Source organism: Arvicola amphibius, chromosome 1 (genome assembly GCF_903992535.2).
Source record: "Arvicola amphibius chromosome 1, mArvAmp1.2, whole genome shotgun sequence".
Classification (NCBI taxonomy): domain Eukaryota; kingdom Metazoa; phylum Chordata; class Mammalia; order Rodentia; family Cricetidae; genus Arvicola; species Arvicola amphibius.
In genome coordinates, this window is record NC_052047.1 from 165647389 (window position 1) to 165668242 (window position 20854).

The following is a 20854-nucleotide window of genomic DNA, read 5'->3' on the forward strand; positions in this document are numbered from 1 at the left end:
AAAGCATCCACGGTTGCTTGAGACTGGGGAAGGACTGTGAAGGAGGGAGGTGGCTGAGGCTCGGGAAGGGCAGCCTGAGGTACCTTTGGGAAGGAGCTGTTCTATACTTGACCCTGGTAGGTGAATATGCAAATCTACTTACATATATACTACATGGAAGTCACTCCCAGCACACATACATACACATAAAACTGGAAAAATTAAGAAGTCTTAAAACTACCAGGAGATCACATTTGAGTCTATTTCCTGGCAGTGATACTGTGCTAATGTCAAAATGCTACCATTGGAGACACAGGGTGAAGGGTGTATATGATCTGTATAAGACTATCCCTAACTGTTGCAAGTGACTCCATTAAAAAAGAAAGACTTTTCAGGTGGATACATTTAGAGTCCTTGCAAATACACTTTGTTCTACATTCTCACTAGGAGCCTGGTTTGGCTAGGTATCTCTGGCTCCCTCTATCTCAGACTGGAGAGTGGAAGATACTATGCTGCCGTTTCCCACAGACTCAAGGGATTCTTGCCAGCTCAAACAGTCTTTTATTTGGAGTTAGTTTTATCCATTTATTTGTCCAGCTACTCCAAATTTGATTTATTCTTACATTTTATAGCACGAGAGTAACTAATATTGTAGATAGCAAAACCCCAATGTAATTTAAAATCGTGGAGCAAATTAACTATCATACGGAATTACAGTACTTGTAAAGATTTATGTGGAAAAAGAATTCATTTGTCCTTTATTTTCCAGGTTATCTCTGAAAAATAAAAACAGGTATCGTGATGCATGACTATAATATCAGCATTCCAGGCGGAGGCTGGAGGAGCATGAATTTGGCACTACCCTGTGGTACACCGAAAGAAACCATGCCCCAAGCCCCAAACAAATAAACGCTGAAAACAACAACAAAAACCCAAACAAAAATAACCCACCTGCAAATCTGTCTAAATTATACACAAGAAACTAATAGGAAGTACACCTAGAGGGTAAGCGCTAACCATAAAGCCAAATTAACATGAAAAAAGGCATATTGCAACCCACTGAGAAACGCCCAAGCGTGTAAGCATCCAGTCCATAAATCAAGAGCTTGCCATACGCTGGAACAGCTCACTGCTCATCAAGATGTTCCAGTAGAAGCCGGTTTCATTAAATTCTCAGGGCCTATTAATATTTATGATAACAGTGATTTGTGGGAAAAGAGAAAATCGATTCCACACTACTGAAAAATTAATAACTTTGGTGCTTAACAAGGAATGATAATAAATGTGGAATGATTCATTTAGGCCATTAATTATCCAGACTGTCTCTAATGTGACTCCCACGTGAAGGATTGGGAAATATTTAGGTTATAAACACAAGTCCCCAGTAATAGACTTTACCATCACTTCACTTTCCCCAGGGCGCCCCCAAAATACTGCAAGATAGAATAATTTGTCAACTTCATTAAATGACATGGGTGTCTAGATTTTTTTTCATACATAAATTACATCAGAGAAAAAAATAATCCCAGTAAATTAAACTCAAGTACAAAACAACTCATAATTGTTCTTCCAAAACTCATGCACAAAATTTCAATTACAAAATCTTACTGCAATCGCTTTATTTTCGTGCTGTGCTCTGGGTACAGCAGGGAGCAGAGTGCGGTGGCTGCAGAGAGGGAACGCTGGCCTCGGTGGCATTTCGAGTCTGACTTGTGGGGATTTAAACTCCCAGCCTTCTCATTTGCACAGTGAGTGCTTTAACCACCGAGCCATTCCTGCAGGCCCTGATGCCTGCAGTTTAGGCTGTACGTCCACCAACAGACGCAGGAAGGGCAAGACTGAGCCTCCCACTGCAGCCTGTGCAGATTTCCCAGCCAGTGCCTTGTATCTTCCCCTTTCTCATTCGACCCACAATCAAACGCCCAGCAGCTGACACACATGTAAGTCTTACACCATAAGCAAGCCTGCTCACTGACAAACGTAAACAAGCTCCACGGCCTCGTAACACCCATTCCGAAGTATTTCACCTCTTCACCCCCACCCCACATACACTTTAAGTAATCCAGAACAATTCTTCATAGTGTCAAATATAACCCAGAGGGAGATCTGTCATTTAGATGTAAAATTCAGATATGAATCTGTTTATTGATCACGCCAGTCAACTTCACGGCCATTTTAATTTTGAAGTAGATAACCATCTGCCCGAGGAAAGAAAAAAGATTGTTTACCAGAGAGTTCTTATGTTACAATGAAGAGGCCTGAAAATCTCTCCCAGGGACAGAGAAGAGCCATACCTAAGGGAGGTAAGGGTCAATGTTAAATAAAGGTCTGGCCATCATTCCAACATGACTTCATGGGAAAACTCACTGAACTACAGATACACTTCTGTTGAAGTCAGGACTCTGAGCGCATCCAGTGCAGCTCTAATCCCAAGTGATTCAAAGTGGAAATCATCAGCTTTATCAAATTCTCAATGCCGATTTTGGCATGCATTTCAGCAAAACTGGATGCTCCCTTCAAGGGGACTGGAAGAGTAGCTGGAGACGCAGAAGTCAGAAAAGACATTTCTTGGAGCGGTACCCATGCCTTCCTCTCTTTGTGCTCCGATATCCTCTTTATTAGTCTTCTGTTCAAATACAGAGGAAGCCAAGAGAGTAAGGGAGGACACTAGGGGGGCAGGCGTTGGAAGCTAACGGCACTGAAAGTGAGTGAGGAGGCATCGAAGCTCCAGATGAACAGCCAGAGTTTCCACTAGGGCAGGAGCAGAGAGGTGGATTCATGTGGTACTCAGGAGGCAGAGTGAATGAGACACAGGGATTTACTGTGTGTGGAGAAAGTGGGAGAGGAAGAAAGCAAAGGCATCGAGAGGCAGGGCACTGATCTGCACAACTAGCTACCTGATGGATGGCCATGTTGTCTGGACCAGCAAAGCCAGGAAGAGGTGCAGGCTTGGGGAAGATAACATACACAGAAGAGTAGTTTTTGCATGGATGCCTGTCTTGGTTTTTCTATCATGCTCAAAGCCTGAGGAGATTGGGTCCTACTTTCTGGTTGGGACAGCAAGTGAGCTATGATGTACCAGCTGCCTTCATCACTCTTGCCCTGAAACCACTTCACTGATAGAAGTGGAGAGCCATCACGGTGCACGGATAGAGTCCTATGGATAGGAAATGCTTCAAGAAAGGGGACCAGTTATTTACATATCCAATTTCCCCCATGCACAGCCAGTAAGGAGAGCAATGTGGGGACAGGGAGGTTCTGGGACCTAGATGCTCACATTTGGATCCTGTGTGGGAAGCAGATGCAGCAGGTTTGAATTATATGATTAGTTTTCAGGAAGAGTTTCAAGAGGTTCAGGAACCACGGGATGAAGTTGATGAGGAATTTGCCATCGCAAAAGAAAGGCTGATACCCAAGGGCTTATGTATCACTGGGCAAGTCAGACAGGGAGATGGAGCTTTTTTGCTAAAGGGTTTGCTGTGCAGTGAGTAGCCCAATCCAAGAGAAGAGTCCAAACAGGGCAGCTCTGGACTGAAAGCAGGGAAGCAATCCACAGGGAATAGGGGACAACCACAGGTCAAGCTGGCTCAGTGAGTCACACGGGGATCTTCCAAAAGCACTTAGGCTAAGGGAAATGGAATCTCCTAGTCTGAGATGTTATGGTAAAATGTGAAAGAAAGGATGGAAGGTGGGCAGAAAGCTGGGGACTACAATAAGCAGGGTTCCCATGCCTGTCCAGAAAGCCACAGAGAAGAAGCTGGGGGCCAAGTGCTGTGGGGTCTTCATTCTGTATTTGTCTATTTTTAGTTCATTGTGCACAACAGGGATAGAGTTAATAATGAAGTTTTCATCCAGGTGTATCACACATTACAACCATGTTCATCCTCTCCTGATTCCTTTTCCTCCTCTTGCTGATTCCTTTCTGTTTCCCCAAATAAGCCCCACTTCTATTTTATGCCATGCATACTTGTATTAATCAAGATTGCACGCACAAGAGAAATAGGCAATACTGTCTTCCTGAGTCAGACTTACTCTGCTTAACAGGATGATAGTCAGTTTCATCTGTCTCCTTGCAAATGACCTAATTTCATTCTTTATGACTGAATAAAACCCCATTGTGTGTACAGATCACATTTTCTTTATCCATTCATCTGCTGATGGACACCCAGGCTGATTACACACACCTTGGCTACTATGAGTTGTGCTGCAATAGACAAGGACGGGCAAATGTCTCTGTGGTGTGTTGACAGGTCTCTTTGGGTACTATATTCAAGAGTAGCATAGCTGGATTATATGGTGTTCTAGTTTGAGTTTTTGAGGAAACTCTATACTGATTTCCATAGTGTCTGGATTAATTTACATTTCTATCAACAGTGCATAGGAGTTCCAGAGGTCTGGTGGATTTGTTGTTTGAGTCAAGAGGACCCGCATAACTCTGAAAAAGGGTTTTGACAAATATTTGGATGCACATCTCTGTTACCTCACATGCCTTCCCTAATTATTAGCTGCAGCAATGACAAACAACTATAGTTACTGGAATGTGCCATGCTCTTTCATATCCAACATATATTGTTTTTTCTTCTTAGAAATAACATTTTTTTTACTGCTTTGCCTACCCAGAATTCCTCTCACCCTTCAATATCAAGCTAAGTCATCACTTACTCTGACCCTATAATACACTATCATCACCGCATCTCTTGTACTTTTTGGCAATAGTTCAAACGTGAAGGTCACGCACTCATGTTCAGCAATGAGGACATGTCCCACAATGAGCCTGGTTCACTTTCCTCCCACTGGAGCTTTGTCAGAAAAATGGTCTATGGTTGGCTTGTTTTTGGAGCCTCCCATAGACAGTAGGGTTTTTAACAGAAGAGATCCCCAGATGCTAGGTACTAGTGCCAGCCTGCGAGAGACCCCACAGCCACCTTAGATCCCAATACGCCCAGTCACACTAGAGTTCAATTCTGAAGAATAGAGGGGATGCAGAGAGGGGAAGGCACAAAAAATGAAAAATAAACAAGTTTAAAGGAAACAAAATCAAGCCGGGCGGTGGTGGCGCACGCCTTTAATCCCAGCACTCGGGAGGCAGAGGCAGGCGGATCTCTGTGAGTTCGAGGCCAGCCTGGTCTACAAGAGCTAGTTCCAGGACAGGCTCTAAAAAGCTGCAGAGAAACCCTGTCTCGAAAAACCAAAAGAAGAAAACAAAAGAAAAAAAGGAAACAAAATCAATATACTCCTGTATCTCTCTAAAGTAAAACGGGTAAAGCAAACACTAACTAAAACGCTAACTTGTCATGCGATACAAACCTAGATTTCTGGGAAGAGGGAAGTTTAATTGGGAAGACACCTTCTTAAGACTAGCCTGAAAGCAAGTATGTTGGGCATTTTCTTGATTAATAATTGATGATGGAGGACCTAGTTCACTATGGATGGTAACACCCCAGGGCACCGAGGTGGTCTTGGGTAGGATAAGAAAACTGAGCAAGACAGTCAAGCAGGGGGGACAAACCAGTGAGCAGGGTTTCTCCATGGCCTCTGCTTCATTTCTTGACTTGAAGTAGTTCCTGCCATGGCTCCCCTTAATAGGATAGGTAAGCCAAATGAGTCCCTTTAAGTTGTTTTTCTACTATGGTGTTTATCACATTAACAGAAACCCTAATTAAGACATCAAAGACCTACAAAGCAATCCCTGACAAACATCAGGACCCATGGTTCCAAAACCCTGCACTGCACAGTGCAGCTCTGCCCCCAGGACAAGCGACTGGATCCTGATCACAGCTGACTTGGCAGGTCAGCAACTGGAGTCAGGCTCAGTATTTGCATGTTTCCGTACCACAGGGACGAAAGCATTTGTGATGAGAACAGCAAGTTCCACGACTTACGCCTTGTACAAATTCGAATACAATTTGATTCTTTAACATGGATTCTGTATTTTTTAGAACAACATGCTAAAAACGTAGAAAATAAGCAGGCACATCTCTATGGGCTCATTTTTGTTGAAAAGTCACGTTTGACCTGTTCTCTCAGGATTGGGCACAAATTCTGTGCAATGGCATTTATATTTGACCTTTACTCTTCTGGCACAGAAGCATGTGGCCTTAACAGACTGTAGAAAAAGGTTTCCGATATTACTGAGAAAACACACACACACACACACACACACACACACACACACACACACACACACAATCAGAGGCAGAGTGAGGAGAAAAAACAAATCTAAGACTGGAGAGGCTTGGACTACACTCTGGGGAATTTGATAGTAACTTTTCACCCACATCCTGAAACCAAAGAAAAAACAGATAAAAGGTTTCCATTAAAATGTGAGTGCGTTTTCTTTCTTTTTCCTTTTTTTTATATATAAAAAAGAAAAACATGAATCCTTCAGATAGCAGAAGAGTTCTACAGAATATTTTTTCCCCTTGGTCCTGACTGCTTTCCATATGACTTGTTAAAAGATAGTAATAGTAAAAACTTCATAGCAGTCGGAGAGGTGGCTCAGGAGTCAAGAGTGCTTTCTCCTCTTCCAAAGGACCTGAGTTCACTTCTCAGCACCCATGGAAGCTGGCTCCCATCAGCCTGTAACTCCAGAATCAGGAGATTCATCACCGTCCTCTAGCCTCCACAGACATCTCCATCCCCTACGGCAGGCACACAAACACGCATGAATAAAAAATAAAAAGTAGCTGGGTGGGGGTGGTGGTGTACTCCTTTAATCCCAGCACTTGGGAGGCAGAGGCAGGCGGATCTCTGTGAGTTTGAGGCCAGCCTGGTCTACAAAGTGAATTCCAGGACAACCAGAGGTACACACAGAGAAACCCTGTCTCAAAAAACCAAACCAAACAATAAATAAACAAACATATTTTAAAAAAAATCTTAAAAGACCCCTAGAGTCGAACTTTAAATTCTTTTTGTTTAGATCACGCTTTGCCCCCAGACAGATGTGAGCTTTGTCACCGGCTTGTTAAGCAACACTGGACAAGTGTGTGTGTGTGTTTTTTTTTTTTGTTGTTTTTTTACTTAGAAAAAATATGTAGTGTATGAGCATTCTGCCTGCATGTGTGCCTGCTGCCCACAGAGGCCAGGAGAGGGTGTTGGATCCCCTGGAACTAGAGCTGCAGATGGTTGTGAGCCACTGTGTTGGGGCTGAGAATCAAAACTGTGTCCTTTGGAAGAACAGCCAGTGCTTTTCTCTGCTGAGTTATTTATCTGACCCCTGGACAAGTTTACAAGTTTCTTACACCCCCCCCCCCCCTTCAAGAGAAGGACTCTCACTCTGTAGGGTGGACTGGCCTAGAAAACTCAGTACAGATCGGGCTGCCTTCAGAGTCATAGACCTGCCTGTTTCTCTCTTCCCAAGGGTAGGATTAAACGCATGCACCGCCAAACCTGCCTTTCTCACCTTCTTTTAAGGATTCCTTGGGCAATGAAAATGGAAGCATGACTGTGCTGAATCCCAAGGGCTCAGAGGGAGAAGGAGGCATGACTAGTGAACCCTGGCTTACGTGGCACACCGTGTGCACCCGATCTAACATCACTACATCACAAGTAATGGGACAACAATTGTGTTAAGGTAGAAAATGAACCCAAGGAGTTATTGTCACGAGCTACCATGCGTCCTGCAGCAGGAGGAAAGGAAAGCCGGTGGAAGTTGGATGAGGTTCCTCAGTGGGGACTCCTCTACACAGTGGGGTGCTCAGCCTGCCTTCCTCACCTGCAGTGTGGCCAGGCTTGGGGGGAAGGCTCCTCTCTCCTGCACAACAATGCATGTCACCTGTCCGGGCCCAGGGGGGAGGCCAGAAAGCCACAGCCTGTATAGCATAGCCCTTATTTCTTGGTGGCATGGACTAGTGATGTCATCGGTTACCTAGGAAGCCTTGGCAAAGCCTAGGTCCCAGCCTGCACCATCATGCTGCCCAACCCAGCTATGCTCAAGATGGCTAACTGGCCTGACTAGACTTTCCCAGGTCCCCCAGATCAGTCATCCCAAGATTATTTCTGGGGTGTATATTTATTAAATCATCATCATTTTTCAGGATTATATGATGTGGGAGACCCTTCTGTATAATATGAGTATGTCTTATTACCACTGGTTAATAAAGAAGCTGATTTTGGTCAATAGCCAGGCAGAATACAGCCGGGGGAGGGGGAATCCAAACAGATATAGGGAAAAAGAAAGTGGAGTTGGGGAGACACCATGTAGCAACCAAAGGGGTAAGATGTCAGAACATTACTGGCAAGCCACATCACATGGAAATACAGTTTAGTAAAAAATGGGTTAATTTAAGTTGTAAGAACTAGTTAATAATCGCCTGAGCCAATAGGCTAAACAGTCTATAGTATTAATTTAAATTTGTGTGATTACTCAGGACTGGGCGGCTGGGAACCGCAAGCTCAGCCTCCAGTTACAATTATCTCTTCATTTTTTTCTCCAAAAGGGATTTTGCTCACTTTCACCACATGCAAACCATTCCCCCGGGGCTTTGGCTACCTGTATTTATAAAGTGATGTAATAGCGTGTGTGCACCACAGCTGGGCAACCCCTTCTCACCTCTGATAATTGCCCTTCCACAGAGCACTGGGCTCTATCTGGCGCCCCCACTCCCCTCGCCCCTCAGACAGGGCAGTTGCAGCCAAAGCGCAGTGTTTGTCCATCAAGGCTCAGCTCACAGCGGGGCTCCAGGGTGCCCTCTGTTAATCCCACTAAGCACATCTTCTCTAAACGTGTCTCCTCAGTTGAAATCCCACTTCATCCAAGATCTGAATATGGCTTCCCTTGCTGGTTTCTGCATTAAATCTAAATTTCATTTCCTTTTCAGCTACCTTCCCCACCCCAGGGAGGAAGGAAAAGGAAAAGTTCTCACTGCATTTTATCAAAGAAAGCCGACAGAGCTTATTATAAGAACCAACAAAGAAGTGTTCACAGACCCAGGCCATTCCCCTATCATCCACCATTTCCTTGGAGATCCGGAGAGCCTGGGTCAGCACGGAAAGACTAGACTTCCCACGTCCACCGTGGCCCTTCCTCTTGTCTATGCTATCGGCACACAGCAGGCACAGCTCTCACGATCAAGATTACTTCAAAGGAAATCCAGAGACACTTCCTTACCCGGCAGTCTCTCTGCAGTGTCTTCATAAGGGCATTGTATGTTTCTGTGTCGAAATACAGCCCCTCATGCATGTCCTGCAGGAAATCCAGGTCCTTAAACGTGGGGTTGGGTTTCTCTCTCTCCTTTCGGGATGCTCTTCGCTTGTAGGTGGAGCCTTTCAGGTCATAGGTCAGGTGCATCTTCATGGCACGCGGCAAGATGTTGTTCATTACTACAATACGGATGTTGATGCCCCCTGACTGCATGCAATACAGCCCATAGAATTTTGGCAGAAGAGTCCTTGGGTTCTGGTTTAAATTCTAGAATGAAGAAAAAAAAGGAAAAAATTTGCTCTGTTCCATTTTCACAAAGTATTTTTTTCATTAAAAGTGAGTTTTTGAGAGCTACTATGACTCGACATAGGATGTGCTGTTAATGTCCACTGTATAGGTGCACCACATTTTCTTTACCCGTTCCTCTGTTGATGAACAGCTAGAATGGACGGATACACAAGTGTCTCTCTCTGTTGTCTCTAATTTTTTTCTAAATCTGCTCTTGGAATAGCAACATAACCATTCTAAACTCACGGCCGTAAAAGCTGAAACAAACACGGACATAATGCTCCAAATTAACTTCAGCTCAACACAAGCAAGGGCCCGATGGGTACTGCTAGTGACTATTCTCTAGGGTAGCTAAGGAGAAAATTAATTGGTAGGGAGTAAGTGGTGAACAGTCTAAAATTTAATTCTGCTTGCAAAACCGTCTTCCTAAACGGTGAGACCGATTTGCAAGACACTTGTAAGACCACACATTCCTATCACTCTCTCCCGTACCAAACGCTACCAGATGCCAGTATCTGGCAAGATGATGAAAACGACAGCTTTAAAAAGCTGAGTGTCACTGGCTACTGTAGAAAGTTACTGTCCTTGATACATTTTAGCTACCTCAAAGATAATTCTGTGCTTATAGTATTTGCCCATTCTCCTGCGTTTCATCACTGCTGCGGTTCTCCACCCCTCCTGGGTTTCTATAATTTTCTTCTTCTATATGGCGTAAATATTTTCTCCTAGAATATGGTCTTTTTATTATAAAAATAGAGAATACAGACTGTCTATGTTAGGGTTGTGATTGCTGTGCTAAAACATCACGACCAGAGCTTTATTTGGCTTCCACTTCTGGTATCACTGCTCATCGTCAAAAGCAGTGAGGACAGGAACCCAAGCAGGGCAGGAACCTGGAGGCAGGAACTGAAGCAGAGGTCATGCAGGGAAGCTGCTTGCTCCTCATGGCTTTCTCAGCCTGCTTCCTTTAGAACCCAGGACCACCAGCCCAGGGGTGGCTCCACCCACAACGGGCTGAGCCCTCTCCAACAATCACTAATCGAGAACATGCCTTACAGCTGGATCTTATGGAGGCATTTTCTCAACTGAGCTTCTTTCCTTTCAGATAACTCCAGCTTCTGTAAGCTGACACAAAACTAGACAGCACACATACCTATTCTTGATGCATTTTAAGAGTAAGTGGGACATTTAAATAGCTTACTAAAGGGCATATAGCAAAGAATGTCACACAATGGATCATCAAGATGGTGGCACTTTACTTAATGGGTAAAGGCAGTTGCTGCTAAGCCGTGTCAACCTAGGTCTGGTCCCTGGGAATCACACAGTGGAAGGAGAAACAGTCCCTTTGGCCCCAATTCTTCCTTCGATCCCCCAATTTGAGGAAAACAACTGTTTTCATTCTTTATATCATTCTATGTGATCACATAAATTTTATGCCTATTATTTTTGTTATATAAAATGTTCTGTCCTTTGTTCATGTCACATATATCTATTTCTTATGCTTTTATTTAGCAAAGTATTTTTTGGTAGCTCAAGGTTTTAAGTTTCCATTTTCTCCAACTTTTAAATAATTTTTGCCATTATATTTGGTCTTACTTCATAAGTAGTAAATTTTATGTATGTGAAAGATCTGACAGGAATATAATTTCCATTAGTAGATAGCTAATAGGCTTTCCCTATTGAGTTAAAAACCATCCTAGGGGAATAAATCACACTGTCAAAACACATATGGGTCTACTTTTGGATACTTTTTTTTTTTTTGGTTTTTTTTGAGACAGGGTTTCTCTGCAGTTTTTAAGAGCCTGTCCTGGAACTAGCTCTTGTAGACCAGGTTGGTCTAGAACTCACAGAGATCCGCCTGCCTCTGCCTCCCGAGTGCTGGGATTAAAGGCATGTGCCACCACTGCCCAGCTTTACTTTTGGATACTTAACTTGAACCACTGATCCATCTGTTGAAATAGATATAACACACACCACTTTAAAAGAATCTCATTATATTTATTATCCGTGTGTGGGGTGGTAGTGGGAATGTATATGCCATGACAAATGTGTGGAGATCACAAGACAACTTAGAGAAATGAGTTCTTTCCTTCCATTGTGTGGGTTCTAGGGATCTGACTCAGGCTGTAAGGCTGTAAGGCAACCACCTTTACCCTTTGAGGTATCTCATTGGTCCATTAGATCACATCTGTAACACTATCTACCACTTTAGAGATTTTTGGTACACTGTTTTCCTTCTCGTGTGTGTATGGTTTTATGTGTGTGTTTGTATGTGTGTGTGTGCTTGGTGCTTGGTATAAATGTGTCTGATGTATGTGGGCACCTGTGTGTGTGCATGCAGATGGAGGTTATACATTCATACTGAGTGTCTTCTTCAATCACTTTCTACCTTACGTTTTGTGGCAGGGTCTCTCATTTCAACCCAGAGCTCATGGGTTCTGCTAGTCTAGCCAGCCTGCTTGCTCTGGGGATCTCGCCTCCACCTCTTACGCGCTGGGATCACAGATGTACCAGCAAACCTGCTTGGCACTTACACTCACTTTACATTAGCAAGTTCAAGATAAATGTATGTATTGTCATTGTCTCACATCTTTTAAAATCTTTAAATAAAAATCTGTAGTTTTCTTCACATTACTCTCCTTTTACAAGGGGCTTTTTGTTAATGTTTTAAAATAGTATACAAAGCAATGAATTTCACTGAGATCTTTTAGGTTTAATTGTAAATTTGACACCCCTTGGAGTCAGGTAGGAAAGCTTCCACAGGTGAACTTTCTAGAGAAGATTGGCCTGTTTCGTGTCTGTGGGGAAGTGTCTTGATGTAGAAGGACCTAGTTCACTGTGGGCGTTACCATCCCTGAGTAGGTGATCCTGAACTATAAAAGAAATGTAAGCAAGCAAGCAAGCAACAATCTTTGGGTTCCTGTTACCAGGTTCCAGCCTCGACTCCTTCCCAGCCTTCCCTCAAGTTGGATTATGACTGGAAGTGTAAACCAAATAAATTCTTTCCCCTCCGAGTTGTTTTTTGGTTCAAGTGTTTTATCACAGGCACAGAACAGAAGCGAGAGCACACTACAACACTTGCGTGCACACATGTCGTCGGAACCAGCTCACATTTGCACCCTCCCCTCCCCACCTCTGCTGTCCATCTTCCTGATCCTCCTACTCCCATCCCAGCCACACTCTCAGGTCAGACAGATTTATGAACATTTGTTTTGAAAGATTTAAGCATTTTAGAGTTTCATTTTTAATTTTTGTTACATTAATTTCTTGTGAACTGATTATTGTTCCTATGTTACACTTACTGCAACTTGTTTCTCAAAGAGAATTCCAATGTCTTCCTATATGTGTTTTAGTTTTCTAATAATTTTCACCATACATTACTGTCATCACAAGCAGGATCTTTCCCCCTCATAATCTCCTCCACTGTCTTTTAGAAAATGAAATATCATGGGACTCTACCTGAACACAAATTTATCTTACACTTTGCAACTTGGAAGGACTCTTGTTATTTCAAGAAATTTCTGATTTATTTTAGTTTTTATTTATGTGCAAGTATATATGCCATGCTATGTGTGTGTGTGTGTGCGCGCGCGCGCGCGCGCGCGCGCGCCCGAAGAGGTTGTCAGATCCCTAGGAGTTGGAATTATAGACAACTGACTGCTGGGAACTGAACTTAGGTCCTTTGGAAGACCAGCAAGTACTCTTAACCACTGAGCCATCTCTCCAGTCCCTGACTTATCTTCTTGAAGATCCTTCTCTCGTTGTCAACTGTATCATAAGAGCATTGAGTATGCTCTCCTGTGTCCCAGAGACTTCTCACAAAGTCGCCCTGAGATTCCAACACAGTTGTGACAAGGGCCAATAATGGCAGGGCTCCCCCTCTATTATTCCTAGAGAGAGGACTCTTGCTCCCTCAGATTTTATGTCTCCACTCCCCATCTCCCTTTGAGACAGTGTCTTATTCTGAAGAACAAGCTGACTGGAATTACTGGTCTTGAACTTAGAGTAATTCTGCTTCAGTCCCTCAAGTGATTGATTAGAAGCCATCATGCCTGGCTTCTAGGAACCCTTAGAGACTGATAAACGTAGAGCCTATGTGCACATTTATTTATTTATTTATTTATTTATTTATTTATTTGAACGTGGCCTTTTTGCAGAGGCCGAGTCTCTAGGGCTGGGCTTTGTGGTTTCTAAAGCCCATGCCAGGCCTTCTCCCTCTCTCTCTTTCTCTCCCTGTTGCCTGCAGATCAGAATGTAAAGCTCTCAGCTACTGTCCCAGTGCCAAGCCTGTCTGCTTCCCACTGTGATGATCATGAACTAACCCTTTACAAGTGTAATCCAGCTCGCAATTAAATGTTTTCTTTTATAAGAGTTGCCTTGGTCATAGTGTCTCTTCACAGCAATAGAAAAGAAACTAAGACAGCCTGTTCAACCTATGGTCCTGAATTCTGGCATGCAGCATGTATAGATCAGGTGCTGGTGTATAGTGTAGGAGCTGGGATGCAGCCTCTGGTAGCTGACCCCTGCAACTTGCTCTTGCTCTCTCTCTCTCTCTCTCTCTCTCTCTCTCTCTCTCTCTCTCTCTCTCTCTCTCTCTCTCTCTGTCACTTGCCCCCCCCCCCACAGTTTATCGTTGCCTTATTTATGCTCTGGCAACAACTATGGTGTCTAAGGTTGCTATAAGGATTAAAGGACTTAACGGGAAGGACACTCAAAGCCTTGATTAACCAGCACAGACAGTCAACGAATGTCACCCTTGGCACAATGACTGCTGCTGGGTACAAAGAGGATTACTTCCTGTCCCTTCCTTGATCACCACAAAGACACTGTTTCCAGCTTCTAAAGGACAAGGGAGCAAAGGTTCAGCAGCAGCTTCGCTTACCAGGCCGCAGTGAGGTGATGACTGAGCTGCACTTAGCCCTAGGGCCGTGATCCAACAACTATGCTTCAGGACTCGGCTCTTATTTACACCATTTTCTCTTTTGAGACAGGGTCTCTCAGTGTATTCCAGGATGGCCTTGAAATCATGATCCTTCTATCTAGGCCTTCCAAATGCAGGGATAACAGGTGTGCACCACCTGTTTGGCTATCACTTCTTAGAATCAAAAATTATTATTATTATTGGCATGTATATATGTATATGTATATGATTTGTGGGCACACACATGCCATGATCAGAGGACGATTTTGCAGAGTTGGTTTTCTCCTTCTACCATGAGAGTCCTGATGTCTGAACTCAGTTTACCAGGTTTGTGTGATAAATGCTTTTAACCCACTGAGCTATCTTGCTGGCCTCTGGTTATAACTTCTAAAATCTATCCAAGGAATGCTACAACATAGTCTAAATGCAAAGGAAGAAAAACCTGCAGCAACAAAGCCCTCCAAAGAAAGGAACAAATCCCAAGGCAGAAACTGTAGCTGTGAGCAGCCCCTTACCATGTAATATCCCGGCAGCAACTTCTGCAAGAACTCTGCTTCCTTGTGCTGAACGGTTTTGATAATAAATTCATCATCGCTGGTCACAAAAAACAAGGACCCACTGGCTCCAGGATTGGACAGTTCTATCAGAGGTTCACTACAGATGGAGTACTGAAAAAGTTAAAAAAATGAGTAAACACACCAACAAAATCAGTTTGGGTATGTATGTGCATATTTATATAAATCCTCATTTATGTATTCACAGTGCTGGACTGAACCCAGGACCTTGTCAGGCTTGGTAGATATTCTCCGATGAGCCATAATGTCCACTCCTAGGCAAACATTTAAAGCAAACTTTTGGGACCGGGAAGAAAGTAAGTAGGCAAAGTATTTGAAAGCATGGGGATCTGTATTTGGATGATCAGCAGTCATGTAGAAGGCGGGGTGAGATGGTTTGCACCTGGTACTAGGGTGGCTGAGACAGGAACACAGATCCCTGGAGTGCCAAAGCCAACTAGTCTTACAGAATCAGGCAGTATCAGTGAACTCCAGTCTGGTGAGAAGCCTTGTCTTAAAATAGACAGAGATGAACAGCAGAGGGAAACATCTGACATTGATCCCCCATATATGTGGCTGCACATATAAATGTGTATACAAAAACATGTAGACATGGATACCACACACACACACACACACACACACACACACACACACACACACACACACACACACACAATTAAAGTCTGCTTTTTGTTTGAGACAGGGTCTCCCTATGTAGGTCAAGATGATCCCAAATTGATGCTCTTCCTGCCTCCACTTCACCAGTGCTGTGAATATAGGCCTATGCCACCATACGTGGTGAAAGTACCCTTGTTTTAAGTGTATGCATGTGTGTGTGCGCGCATGTATGTATGTGTGGTGTGTGTATGTGTGCATATGTATGTGTGTCAGTCCAAAAACAACCTTGGGTACCATCCTCAAGAATGCTTTTCCCAGCTTTTTTGAGACAGTCTCTCATTGGTTTGAAGCTCATTAAATAAAATAATTAACAAATTAATAAAATAAATTAAATAATTAGGCTAGACAAACTGGCCAGTAAGCCCCAGCGACCCTGTCTTTTCTTCCCCAGTTCTGGGATTACAAGAGTATTTTATCACGCTTATCATTTTAAAGTGGGTTTTGAACCCAGGTCCTCATGATTTTAAGGCAAATACCTTACTGACTGAGTCATCGTCTTAGTTTAGCTAAAGTACTCTTTTTGGGGTAGGGGGGCAGGGGTAGAGGCAGGCAGGGTTTCTTTGTGTAGCCCTGTGTAGTTCCAGGCTGTCCTGGCACTTTGGAGACCAGGTTGGACTTGAACTCAAATATCCCCTTCCTCTGCCTCCCAAGTGCTGGGATTAAAGGTGTGTGCCACCATTTATTTTTACAATTCCACCATGGAAAAGAGGTATGCTCTCCTCTCTCCCCACCGCTAGTGCCACATGACAGAATGGGGGGTTCTGTCTTGTGAAATCTTTAAACAGGACCACACACAGAAGATGCTCTGTTGGCAGCATGCCCATAAAACCCCAGCTGAAGGGCGAGCGCTCATGCATTGGCATCCCTTCAACACAGAACCTCTCTCTTCTCTTTCCTCTGCTCCTCCAGGGGATACTCTCCACAGTCACTGACTTTACAGAGGATGATGTGACATCCCCATCTCAGGACTCTGGGGCTACAGGTGTGTCTCATTATAATTGATATCTCTACTTGGTTATAACTCAATACTTTACATATGGCAAGCTGTTATGATTTAAATTACGTGGCTTTGCTGGGCATGGTGGCACTCTGGGGTCTCTGGGAATTCATGGCAAGCCTGGTCTACATAGTGAGTTCCAGGACAGTGAGCTCCACTACATAGAAAGGCTATGTCTCAAAGAACAAACTAACAAAAATCATATGGCTTTTATTTCATTGTTGTAATGAGAAGGATTTTTTTCTTTTTTGAATTCTAAACACAGCAGATCTAGCTCTTGGCCAGAATACGAGAGTGGTGAGTAGAAAATGGGCTTGATTCCAGCCTCTGTCCCTCCTTCCAGCCAGGGAGAGGCCCTTTAGCAGTAAAACCCCACAGAGCAGAACATCACATCTCTACACCATGGGGCCTTATCTTTGGGGTGAAACACTATTGTCTTGTTCCCCAGGCCAGAACCTTGGCGACTAGCCTTGACACTTCCTATTTCCCGGTCTGTATCCAGATGTGTGATCCTGCCTGCCTCCTTCACAAGATATCTCCTGCCAGTACCCCAGGCTTAGTGATTTTTATCAACCTCTGTTTGGCCTCTAGGGCATGCTCCTGGGCTCAACTGCAACTCTCACCCCCACCTAGTGCCCTCTCTTCTGGAAACCAGGGATCTTTCTAAATGTAAATCTGATCTTGACCTTCACTGCATCACCTTTTCCCATGTTCGTGACCACAAGTGGCCCAGCGCTACTTCCTAGGAGTCCCACTCATCGGTCTTTCCCAAAGCGCTATTCTCATCTTCTCAGATGTGACTGATGAACTCTAGACTCCAGGCCTTTTTGCTGGATTTCTGTAGTGTTGGGGGCAGAAACTGAGTCTTCATGCAATGTTCTACCATTGAGCCACATCCTGAGCTACAGCCTGAGATAAGGGTCTGGTTTTACTTTCTTGCATGAGGATAGTCAGGTTCTTTATGAGATTTTTGTTTTACTTTTATTTTATTTGTATGAGTGTTTTGCACGAATGCACGGCTGTGCACCGCATACGCATAGTACCTGTGGAGGCCAGAGGATGGTGACAGATCTACTGAGACTGGTGTTACAGACGGCTGTGAGGTGTCAAGTTGGGTGCCAGGAATTGAACTCAGGTCTTCTGCAAGAACAGCCAGTGTTCTTAACCACTAAGCTATCTTCCCAGGACCCAAATAACCAGTTTTCCTGACACAATTTAATAGAAGAGACAGCCGTGTGTGTGTGTGTGTGTGTGTGTGGCATTGTTGTTGAAAAATTAACCTGCAGAAGATGTGATGGTTTATTTCTGACCTCTTATTCCATTGGTTACTCATTATCTTAGTCCATTGGCTCATGAGTCTGCATCTTCTTCCCAGACCACACTTCTCTGTTTAATATAGTGTCATAACACATGGAATCATATCTTGAAGATGTAGGTAGCTAAAAACAAGGTTGAAAACTCCTTAAAGCTCTTTGTAAATATCTAGTTTCCCAACACAGGAAAGAAAGCAGGTAATGAGGGGTAAGATTGGAGAGAGAGAAACAGAGACACAAAGAGACAGAGAGACAAAGACTCATAGAAATGACTAAGATAGTTTGTAGATGTCACCTTTTACATCATCTTGCTTTGACAGCATCATGGGCAAGGGAAATACATTTATGCAAGAAGAGGAAGAAGCAAGAAGAAAGAAGTGTTTATTTCTAAGCCACTGGCAACTCCCATCTTTCACCCCCTCTTAACTGGCTTTTATTTTATTTCGATAAAAAGTCTTGCTATATAGCCAAGGATGAATGCTGGCCACTCCAAGGTAACCTAGCCTCTTGACACTCTTGCTAAGCATCCAAAAAGCTTAAGTCCTCACATGCATGCTAAAGAGAGGACGGGAAAACACAACAGCCATCAGACTGTGGACAAGAAACTTCTTTAACCAAGAGGAAGCAGAAGGGCGTGCACAGTCACGCGTGTAAGCAAAGTATTCCCATGGATTGGGGATGCAGTGGACAGGGCATGAGTGGATCAATTGGTGTTTGTAAACCGGTGGCACTTCTATTTATAAGTCATGTGACACTGAGTGACTAAGCTGGAGGTTCAGGAAACCCTCCAAAATGAACATAAAGATATCACTGGGTATGGTGGTGCATGTCTTTAATCCCAGCACTTAAGAGGCAGAGTCAGGTGAGTCTCGGTGAGTTCAAGGCCGGATGGTCTACACAGACAGCTCCAGGCTTGCCAAGGCTACACTGTGAGAACTTATCTCCAAAAAAAAAACCTAATTTTGAAAGCAGCTGAAATACTTTAAGGTGAATGCTCCTGAGAACCCTGGCAGAGTAACTTCTTATTATAACCATTAACAATAATTTAAAATTAATAATAATTTAAAATTATTATTACATGATGATATGTAGTTGGATGTGGTACCAAGCCAGTGCACACTTTCTCTGGGCAAGAAAGAACTGGCTCTACCCAGTATGCACTTTCGATAAATACCTAGAGATGTTATCACCAAATACAATTCTAACATCCTGACAGAAGAAAGAAGAAGGCTGAGTCTTATATAATAATGAATGCAAGACCCTGCTGCATATCCCAGGCTTTTATGAAAAACAAAGTCAGATCCCAGAATCTCTAGAAATTCTGACTTTATTCACTCAACTCAATTGCCCATAGATCTCCCCATGAGTATAAATAAAAATTATGAGATTATAAAAGAAAAGATCAGAAAGAAGAAATAGAGAAATCATGGGGTAATATTAGAAAATCTGTCTAGAAGTACACATGAGACCCACACAAGCTCAAGGTAAACAAAATCTTAGCATAGTACAGGGAAATGGACACGAAACCCCACTGCTAGCTAGGGAATCATTGGCATTTGATGGTTGCCAGGAGAGGGAGATTCAGTTCTCTTTAATGAGCATCCTGGTAGGTCGACCACACTGCAAGGTAGACTCCACTCCAAAGAGGAGTTGGGCAGTAGAAACTAAACAGGGTATGGGGGGACACCTCAAAGTTGGGTGAGTAGGAAGGGGAGGGCAAAAAGGTACTTATGGGAGGAGATGGAGAGGAAGTGACTATATTCACAATACATTGTGTGAAATTCACAGTAAAACTATTGTTTAAAACAAAAGAGAGAAAAATCTGTCTGGAAAAACCTAGATTCAGACTTAAATCTCTCTCCCAGTAAAATATCAAAATTCTCTATAAGCACTGACCTAATAATGGGGGCAACTTGATCAATTCTTTGTCAGATATTCTTTCAGTAGGTAATTTATAAGAGACTAACACTAGGCAATTGTCCTATTTTGGTAACGTTTTGAATTAACATTATGGATGACACATCATCAGCATGTACGTGACCGAGTCTGTGACACTAGATGAGAATATGATTTCCACTCCAGAACTCTAGAGATTTATTACCATGTTCTCAGCAACTTCTGAGAGCTGATTCTAAAAAACACAGAGACTTGAACCAGCTGTGATCAACAGGTCTCTGAGTGTACTCCTGAGCTCTATCTGCCTTCCAGGCATGCTTCCTTTGGGAAAGCTGCAAGGCCTCCCTGCTATACCCTCTCGAAAGAAGGCAAATTCCAATGGGGCTCTGCCAAGGCAAGCTAACAAAGTAAAGTTGTACCACACGGCACAGATGAACTTGCCTCCTACTCCCCTGATGGTGTACAACACTCAATCAGCTTTCGCTCTTACTGGTAGCCTAAAAAATTCCTATGAGTTACATTGGATTTGTGAAAACCTGGAGGGGCAGGAAAGAGCAAGCATCTTGTCCCCGCAGCAGAGACGGACACGCCCAGGGCCTCTTGGGTGGGAGATGCTCGCCTAGGAACAAATGAGGACGAGTTCACAGTCCTGTGCACTTGGAAGCGCTTCATTTTGCTGCCTCCCTAGCCAAATTATACATGCATAGACCTGAAACTTGTAATCAGCAAGCACATGGTGAATTTTAATGAAACTGAGAACACAGACACAATAATTCTGGCAGAAATCCAGACATGGCAGCACGAAACCAACAGGGATGCGATTTCAAATCTATGGAGCTGGCAATCACTCATTAACGGTCTCTTCTGTCTTCCCCTGCTTACAGCCATGCATCTTCACGGTGTGGGTTTCAATAGCCCCACCTGACAGATGCCAGGACTTGGTATTTGTGTCACATCCTTTGTTTCCTCACAGAGACCTTTCTAAGACATGCCCATTTGTCTTCTGTGCTTTCTTTGAGCTTAATGGCTTCAAAATGTGCCTCACGAGATGGATTGGACTTCTTTAGGGTGTGTTCTTCAGGA

At 43.5% G+C, this 20854-nt stretch overlaps 1 protein-coding gene across 1 annotated transcript in view; it reads right to left on the reverse strand.

Annotated features, from left to right (window-relative positions):
• Nucleotides 1-20854, reverse strand: part of Pip5k1b (phosphatidylinositol-4-phosphate 5-kinase type 1 beta) — a 263329-nt gene that overhangs the window by 84019 nt on the left and 158456 nt on the right. Inside the window, exons 6-7 of the mRNA XM_038338361.1 lie at nt 14846-14998; nt 9089-9388 (exon numbers count right to left, since the gene is read on the reverse strand). Of these exons, the coding sequence (XP_038194289.1) occupies nt 9089-9388; nt 14846-14998 (453 nt within the window). The remainder of the gene's footprint in view (nt 1-9088; nt 9389-14845; nt 14999-20854) is intronic.